The 9,830-nt window shown below is 34.4% G+C and overlaps 1 protein-coding gene across 1 annotated transcript in view; it reads right to left on the reverse strand.

Moving 5' to 3' along the window:
- Positions 1-9,830, reverse strand: part of FAM189A1 (family with sequence similarity 189 member A1) — a 537,302-nt gene that overhangs the window by 21,845 nt on the left and 505,627 nt on the right. The window contains exons 8-9 of the mRNA XM_044662452.1: positions 7,400-7,560; positions 6,648-6,783 (exon numbers count right to left, since the gene is read on the reverse strand). Coding sequence (XP_044518387.1) covers positions 6,648-6,783; positions 7,400-7,560 — 297 coding nt within the window. The remainder of the gene's footprint in view (positions 1-6,647; positions 6,784-7,399; positions 7,561-9,830) is intronic.

Below are 9,830 nucleotides of genomic sequence, written 5' to 3' on the forward strand. Positions count from 1 at the left end.
TGTTGATGTGGGAACTTCCTAGTTAGCCTGGAACATGTCCATACCTTGGTAGTATCTAGAGGAGAGTTACTTGATGTTCAAAGAAGTAAAGGGACTTATCCATGATCACATGGTTAGCAATTTTCCAAGTTAGGAATTGAGAGCCAGGTCTGTGGGAAGCCAGTAAGAGAATAGATAAAACTCTGAGACTCCTCTTTTGTGATCCTTGTGATTTCTTGTTGAAAAGTATTGTGGCCTTATTGAAAAGCTTTAAGTTCCTAGCAAACCTGAATTTAAAGGGTTAACACTGTTCCCCTTTAACCAGGAATGCTGCTGCCTGGTATAGCCAAGGCCAAAACCTTAGCAGGGGCAATTCAATCATGAGAAAAATACTCCCCAACTTGGCTTTCTGATAAGAATCTAGTCAAAATTCAGCCTCGGTCTTGGTCTGTTCTGAAGCCAATGACACTTTTTGCGTTTTGATATGACATAATTTGTAACTTCTGTGCAACTGCAAAGTTTCAGGGGTGGGGGTTCTTTTGTGTGAAATGAGTCTTGAAACATATATATATATATATACATATATATATATATGTATATATATATATATATAATAAATTTCATGCTCCTAGAGCCAGAGTTGGAAGCAGCAACTATGAGCTAACAGAAAGATCTCCTGTGTCCAGTTATTTTCTTATCAACTAAACTGTCCTTATCAGATGATCAGAGATGATAAAGAGATCTTGACACAGGTCTTCTTGATTCTAGATCCAGCACTCTCTATGTCATACCATGTGGCCACAAGAAAGAACAGAATGAGTATCATTTCTCCTTTTGTGGCTAAATCTCTTTAGTAACTTGTATAAGGCTAGTCAGAGACCTTGAGATGTTGGTAGAAGGAGAGGTCTATTTCTTGGAAGATTGTGAAGGAGAGGTCCCCAAAGTCTCAGGGAGAAGGTGGTTGCTTCTGAGTCTTAGTGAAAAGCTATGAATTGGTGTCTGAAGGCAAGAGAAGGGAGGTAGGAAGGAGTGAAAAAAAAATCTTCCCTTATAATCCAATCTTTGGATTATGGGATTATAGGATATTACAAATAGGAACTAGTAGTTGAAAGAATGCAAAAAAGAATTAATGGTGGTTAAAGATGTTCTTCCTTTAGATATTTTATACTATTCAATAAATATTTTTTATACCTTCTATAGTAGGCAATGTGATAAGTGTAAGTGTTGGGGATACAAAGATGGAAAATTAATATAGTCTGTCTTATAATTGTCAAAAGGAGATAAGATATGTTGATAGATAAATACAGTACAAAGTAGAGTATGAGAAGCGCAAAGGAGATATCAAGACAAAGTTCTCTTGAAACATTTGGGGTGGTGTGTGTAAACATTTTCATCTGGAAGAATTAAGGGAGGATTCATGGAGGAGATGGTACCAGATCTGAACTTCAGGCGGAGATAGATGTAAGTAGACTACCTCCCAAGGATAGGGGAATTAGTGATTATTTATTTTTAAAAGTATCACAAAGATGATCAAGGAAGCTTAGTTGTTATCAAAGTACGAAGATTTCTATCCAGTTTTCAGTAACAAAGAAATTTGCTAACTACTGGTTCAAGGATTATTCATTTGGAATTTCAGCTGAATGGCTTAAAAAGATTTCTTCTCAACACAAAAGTTCTGTTTTGTTTTCTAGTGGGTGGGGGAGATGAGGGGAAAAAATAGAATGTTAATTTAAAACAATAGAATTTAATTTTTTAAATAGTTGCCTGCTGAATTGGAGAATAAAGACTCCTATTTCACTGTCTACTGTTGTTAACTGTGATGCTTTAATTAAGGGAACTATTGCTTGCTGACCAGAATACAATTTTAATGGCCTTGAGGTTCAGAACACATTAAAAGCTTCCTATATTGCTAATTCTGTGGGGCATAGGAGGTGTCCAATAAAATTAAGACTTTTTGTCAGTGATTTTGTAAAGGTCTTTATGATATATTAGATGTATTAAAATAATGTATTAAAGCTTCCAAAGTGATTTCAACCCAGATTGCAAGAAAGTATTGTTACAGTGATCTTGTGAGGAATATCTTAAACTCCTGAATAGTGTTATGATGAACCAATAGGGTATATCAACACATCTGAAATTATTTGGAAATTAAGGGGACAATAACTGAAGTGAAAAGAGGATAAGATTTTTTTTGTGAGTTTATTGTGGAAGTCTAATGTGGATCTTAGTGATTGAGAGTAATATTCAGTGATGCCATAGGGCACTGATGAAAAACCTATGGCACATGTGCCGAATCATGACAGAAAGGGTTGCTTCCTTCTCCCTCTCCACCTGAGGACATTTCTCACACCATGCATCTCTCTGCCCAATAGGAGTGCTTCCTCTCTCCCCTGTATAGGGTAAGGGGTCTGCTCACATGTAGCATGAGGGTTGCAATTTGGGCACTCAGACACTAAAAGGTTCACCATCACTGCCATAAGGTATAGTCATGTAGTGCTAGGGTTGTGGCAAATGACTTTCCTGACTAGTTAGCTGAGGCAAGGTCTGAACAATAGGATGAAAGCTTTTATTACCTTTGATCAAAATAGGAACCAGGAACTAAAACAATACAATAAAGATGGTTGGTATGGGAGTCCTCTAGATCTTGAGAACTATATTCTTTAAGTTCTTTCAAGAAAAGGTGGGGATCTTTTGTATGGGAACACTACAGTTAAGTATTCCACATTTCTTATCCATGAAAGTAGACCCCTTTTGTGGTGGATAGGGGGTCTTCTTATTTTGGAACCACAAGAAAGTGAGCATCTAGAAGGCAATATAGTATAGTGGAAAGAGTTCTGAATTTGGAGAAAGAAAACTAGGTCTGCATCCTGGATTTGCCACTAAATATCTGTGTGACTGGGCAAATCTCTCTGGACCTTAGTTTTCCCATCAATAAAATGGAAGGATTAGAAAAGGAAACCACTATTGACTCTTTCCAATTTTAAAGCTATGGTCCTGTTCTATTAGTTATATAGGGTTTTGTTGTGGATTTTGTGATTTGATTTATCAGTAAGGAAGTCTCCAAGGGTAGAAAAGAACTGATTGCTTCTAGGTGGTATGATGAGTTATTTCTATTTATTTGTGTATAGTAAACCCCAGAGTTTGTAGTGAGGGCTTATTCTAAGGGAGGAAAGCCTTTTTCATTTGGTAAATATGTTATTGGTGTTTGAAGGACATTAGGAATAAGCACATGAACTCAGTTTTGGTCACTCACACAGCCATGTAGATGAGCAGAATCACTTGACATCAGGCCAATGGGATTATTTCATCATCCATGTAGATCAGTCCTTGCATATTTATGACAAGTAATGACCACAGTGTAGATTACTTCATGAAATACAATTCTTCACCTTACTTGGAATTATTTTTTTCATATGTAACAATGATTCAAATTATTTGCCACATAAAGGAAAATTAAACAGATAATAGATATAGGAATAGCAAAGCACTTTGAATACTTTGGTGTTCCTGGCACAGCTTTAAAATAAATGCAGAGAAATTTCCATAATTAATAGCTTAGAAACAAGATGATACAAACACTTCAATTCTTTTTATTTTATCAAAAACAATTTCTTTCACTCAAGTACTTTTCTCTTTTTTTGTTCCTTTTATGGATAGAGAAATGAAAGGTAAAGAATACCTTTTTTTTATTGTCCACACAGTGAGGCAAAATTAGAAGCAACTTATCTTTACCCATGTGTGTATGTCCTGACAAGCACATTCAGAAGATTTCAAGTCTTGAGTAAAGAATGTCACCGTGTTAAATTGAAAAGGGTTTTGGAAAAGATAGTGAAAATTAAGATGTGTGACTCTTCTGCCTAGCAAAAACTACCATGAGAATGGCAGGACAAATCAAGTGATATGCTCTCTGTGTTTGAGAATAGAATTTGTTCCTTGGAACAACTAGTAAAAATGATGAAATACAATAATTGTAGAATGACATTTTAAAAACATAATATAAAACAAATTCCATTTATTGAACAAGCATTCCAAATACACCAAATACTAATTTTTTATATTTTTATATCATATCTTAACACTGAGTCCACTTTTCTTCTTTGAATTCAGAAACGTGCAAATCTTATGTTCTGAACCTCTTTCCTCTAGGTACTGCATCAATAACCACCAATTCCAAGTGTCATTGACAAAGGTATTCTCCTTGCCAGTGAAACATCTTCCATCCTTCTTTTCAGGGTATTATAATTTTAATCTTTCTGTGGTTTTCAGAAATTTCCAGATAACATATAATTATTCACTCTCCTTTCATTATACAGTAACTATATTTAGCTCAAACTACGTAGGTAAATAATTAAGCATCTTCCCAATCTGGTCCCTGGCTTTCCAATCTTTTCTCCTTAATGCTTCCCTGCACAAATCCCATGATTGGATTGGTCTACCTACTCTCTTTCCAACATGCCCTGCACATCCCTGACACTGCACTCTTAAACTATTATTCCTGCTGAGAATATGCTTACTATGATCCTTAGCTATGTCTATAGTATAGGTAGCTATTTGGGGGCTGGGTAATTTAGAATACACACAGGAATTGGGGAGGTCATATGGGCTCCCTTATTTCTCTAGCGGGCTATGAACAATGGGGTAGGGAAAGAGGAAGGAGGAATGTGAGAAGGAAGCTGAAAGTCCTGCTCAAAGTAGGGTCACACTGGGAAGCTCTTGAAGCATTTAGAGAAATAAGGCTAGGGTTTATCTCTTTATTCACTTGAAATGGTCTTATGTTGAACTCTCCTAGAAAGAGTTGGTTCACTTTTTATGAATTATGCCAATACTTTAGCAATCCCCTAGACATTTTTTTCTTTTTCTTTTTTTTTTAAACCCATAACTTCTGTGTATTGGCTCCTAGGTGGAAGAGTGGTAAGGGTGGGCAATGGGGGTCAAGTGACTTGCCCAGGGTCACACAGCTGGGAAGTGTCTGAGGCCAGATTTGAACCTAAGACCTCCCATCTTTAGGTCTGACTCTCAATCCACTGAGCTACCCAGCTGCCCCCTATATTTCAAATGTCCTTTTTTTAAACAAAAGAGAGAAAAGGAGGAGAAATAACCCCATGAAAATGAGAAAGAATTCAAGACAAAAGAGTTTATGACATCTTTTGCTCAGTAAAATCTTCCAAATCTATTTACTGTTCATAAATAAATACATGTGAATAGAGGAAATCAATTAATACCTACACCACATAGTCTCACCGAATTTTTGAAACCATAAACTGAACACTAACAAATATGAAAGTATCCTAACAAAAATTGTATGGTATTCATGAAACACAGGGTTCATCAACCTATGGAAGCTGTAGAAAAAATTCATACTTCCTTGCCAAAAAGGTTTGACAAATATTCTTAAAGTATATAATAAAAAATTGCAAAAGCTACAGAAATACTTCTGGGACAAGCACATATCACTCCACCGAGCAATAGTCAAGACTTATAATAGATACATACCCCAGGACGTATCAATGTAATTAGGATTTAATAATTTTATAATCTCAGATTCAAGAAAAAAATCAAAAGGTCCTCCATGGGCAATATTCACAGAAACTCGCCCAACAATATATGAACAGACGAATCAAATGATTGTGGATTTTTTGTGGAAACAGAGAAGCTCATAATACTAAACTAGGACCAGGTCACTGCCACCAGTAATTAGAGAAAGGTTGTCCTTAAGGGGCAGGCTTAGTATACAATACAGAGTATATAAGAAAATAGCAGAAATTTTGCAACATGACATAATAGGATGCAAAATATTAAAAGTAACTGAATATCTAATAAGACATTAGCTAGTGACTAGAATTACACATTGGAAACTACTAAAATTCATAGACTAATGGAAGAAGAATTCTCATACTACAAATATATACCTCAAAATATTTAAGACAGCTCAAGTATAAATTATATTGGAACCAGATGATTATAATGGACTGAAATGTTACCCCAAATCACCCAGATATAATAGTGCCCATAAAAAATCTTAAAACAATAAAAAAATAGATTCCACTTTGCCAAATATGCATAATTCCCAAGCTTCATAGGACAAAACACATTTTTCACAATATAGAGATATGGTGGAGTAAATTATATATGTGAGAATAGGAGCATGTAAAAATTATAATTCTCATCTGCTAATGGAGCTGCATGCAAAATGCTTTTTGTGAACCTACAAAGAATGAATACATATGTTAATACTTATATTTAATTCTAAAAAGTGGTTATTTTATCTATCTCTGAAATAGTTCATACAAGACTGAATATAAAAGAATAATAGCAAGATAGCAATTTATTCCATTATTGTTTCTACCTAAAACCCACTGGCAAAATGAGAATGAGATGATAATAATAAATGACATTAAAATCCCATCTGAGTGTTTATAACATGCTTATAGAAATTATTTCATTTGGTCCTCAAAAGAACTCTGTGATGTAAGTCCTAGAGATTTTATTATTTCCGTGTCTTATTTGAGGAAAATGAGGGCAAGAGAAATTGACTTATAAGTCTCTTGTGGCTTAGTCATGTTTAGAGAGTGGGTCAGAACTGAGACGAGTGCCCCAGTCTCTCCTGATTGTAAGGTCAGTCCTATTATTGCTATACCAACTGCCTATCTTTGAAAATGTTTTTTTACCTGGCTTGCAGGTGTCTGTCCAATCACTGCTTCATATGGAGGAGGGAGTTCTGTGGGATAAAGCATCCCAGGACTGTTAATGGCAACTTCATACAAAGTACTGAATGGAGAATGAGGGAATTCTAAGTGAAGTCCTCTGAAAAGAGAGAAAAGACATTTTATTAGAATCCTTAAGCTTAGTGAGAAAACTAATTAAGTTTCTCTATTATAGCAAAGCAAACTGAATGTATAATAATCTTGAGAAAAGTTTTCTTCACTATATACTTGTCATGTATATGAAATGAAAGCCAAATTCATTAGAATTTCTGTTTAATTTTTTTTCTGGGAGGACCCATCAACATTTAAGCAACTTCACAACACTGCCTATTAAATTAAGGTAATTATACAGATGATTAAATTTTTAATTCAACTTCTGTGTGTTATATTAATGACTGTAATTTAATAGAAGCTTAAGTTTTATGTTCAATTATGACATAAAAGGGTTGCTTTTGTCTTGCTAGAATTCTTTTTTTTATTATTGCATCGCAACAATACTAATAATGAGTGTTCTAAATCTAAACTGTCACTTCTTTCCCAACTGATTCTCTTGTTTCTTATCAAACTTTCCTTCTTACCTTTGTTATTCTCTAGTCAGCTTGTTCACTGAAAGTGAGAGCAGTTTCAGCTTCTCATAACAAACCCAGCCCAACTATTACTTCCTGATCTATGTAACTATGGCATGTAATCCCAGATACATAAAAGAAAGGACAAACCTTTGAGCTTCTATCATGGGTGTACAGGTATACTCTGGTGGGTAATAGGGTGGGGGAGGTATTGGAGGTATGAACTCATCAAAATCCAAGGTCTGGTGGAGAATGGTTCCATGGGGAGTCATACAGTCTGGATTTGTAGAATGTGATCTCTGTGGAAGAAACTGAAAAATAAAGTTGAATCAGATTTATTTGTGCAGAGCCACTAGGATATCTCATGCTGTGTGTGTCTAACTTAATTATATATGAGCTTTAATTATAAATTTAAAACGTATGTAATTTAAACTGTCAAGCAAGGAGTGTTAAATACATACTTAAGAAAGAAAAGTTTTCCTTGAGTAATGTTTCACTGGAGACATACTATTATAACTTGTTTTTCAAATACTGATATATTGAATTTTGGAGCTATTGTTATTCAAGCAAAATAGGATTGTAGAACTCTTTACATCTCTTCTCATTACCAAGCCCTGATGGACAATGTTTGTTTGGTAAATTCCTTGGTTCCAAAACACTGTGAGTACTTGCAGATTTGAGGGGAAAAGGAACAGTTTTTATGGTTTTCTTTTCATATTATATTGTAGATGATCTTAATAACTGAGGTTATCTAACTTATTCAATAAAAGAGTAAATGATTCCATTGTATTTCTTCTTTAAATAGATGTGCCTCCGTTGTTTCTAATGAAATCTTCCAGTCCTACTTCTACAAAGGGCTGTTTGTTACTTCCATATATGAGGTGACTTCTTCTGACTGGTCGAAATGATATGTTTTATGTATTAATTTCCTCAATTATTCATTTGACAAACATTTATTAAATTGAGCAATGTATTTTGCTGAGGGATATACAAAGTTAAACAAAATACTGTCTCTAGCTGCAAGGAATTCATTATCTAGTAGGGAATAATAGTTTATATTTATATGGAATTTTGCACATTATAATTTTTAAATGGTCATATTTTGTTTTGATATTATAATCACTTCCCAATCATGCAAATGTCTCTACAAAGTTGTTGTTAAGTCATTTTCATTTGCATTTAAATCTTTTTTAACCTATTTGGGATTTTCTTGGCAAATATACTAGAGTGGTTGATAATTTTCTTCTCCAATTTTAAAGATGAGGAAACTGAGGTCAACAATGTGACTTCCCCAGGGTCACAGGTAAGTATTTGAGGCCAGATTTGAACTCTGAAAGATAAGTTTTCCTGACTCCAAGTCTAGGATTTTATTCACTGTGCCACATACCTGATCTATAAAGTATATTATCTGAAAAATTAGTGGTTTTTTTATAGAAAGAAGAGGCATATCTTTTAACTTTGACAGTACAGTACACTGACTTTTGAATTTGATGAGTTTTGTCACCTTTCAGTGCTACCTTTATTTAAATTGTAATCATTGCATATTTTGGGTTTTGGCTCAGCTTTCTTCATATCACTTTATATAAGTCCTTTCATGTTTCTCTGAATTCTTCATATTCATTTTTCCTTCAGGTGCAAGTAGTAACATTCTATTTTGTTGATAGGTCACAATTTTTCAGCTATTCTTCCAGTGGCCACATATATTGTTTCTAACATTTTGTTATCACAAGTAATGATGCTTTTATTGACCTTCTGGTACATATGAGTCTTTGCTTATTGTCAGTTTCCTTAGTCTATCAACATAGTAGCAGAATCTCTTCAGTCCATGAGAATAATTTATTTTTCAATGATACTTCAAAGTTATATATATATATATAACTTTGTTAATATTTTCTTTATTGATTGTTATTTTATTTCATTATGGTCTATAAGGCTATATTACATGCTTATACTTTTCTGCATTTATTTTAATGCCCTAGTCTAGCACATGGTCAATATTTGGAAAGTATATTATATTATGCAAAAAATTAAGTATGCCCCTTAATGCTTTCATTTAATAATTTCCATAGTTCTAGCAAATCTGGTCCTCCTCCCAATATTCCACTTGGACTGATGATTTCCTTCTTATTTGCCTTTCTGTTAAACTGAGAAATTTCCAAAAGAGGAATATTAAAATTATTATTATTTTTTACTATAAATAATTTTGTCTTTAAATTAGCTTTTCCTTTTTTTTTCAATTTATTAATATTCATTTTTAACATGGTTACATGATTCATGCTCCTCCTTTCCCCTTCAACCCCCCCCCCCGCGCCCCCCCTACCCATGCGCATTTCCACTAGTTTTGTCATGTGTCCTTGATCAAGACCAATTTCCAAATTGTTGGTAGTTGCATTGGTGTGGTAGTTTCGAGTCCACATCCCCAATCATGTCCACCCCGACCCATGCGTTCAAGCAGTTGTTTTTCTTATATGTTTCCTCTCCTGCAGTCCTTCCTCTGAATGTGGGTAGCATCTTTACCATAAATCCCTCAGAATTGTCCTGGGTCATTGTATTGCTGCTGGTACAGAGGTCCATTACATTC

This window comes from Gracilinanus agilis, chromosome 2, assembly GCF_016433145.1.
Source record: "Gracilinanus agilis isolate LMUSP501 chromosome 2, AgileGrace, whole genome shotgun sequence".
Lineage (NCBI taxonomy): Eukaryota > Metazoa > Chordata > Mammalia > Didelphimorphia > Didelphidae > Gracilinanus > Gracilinanus agilis.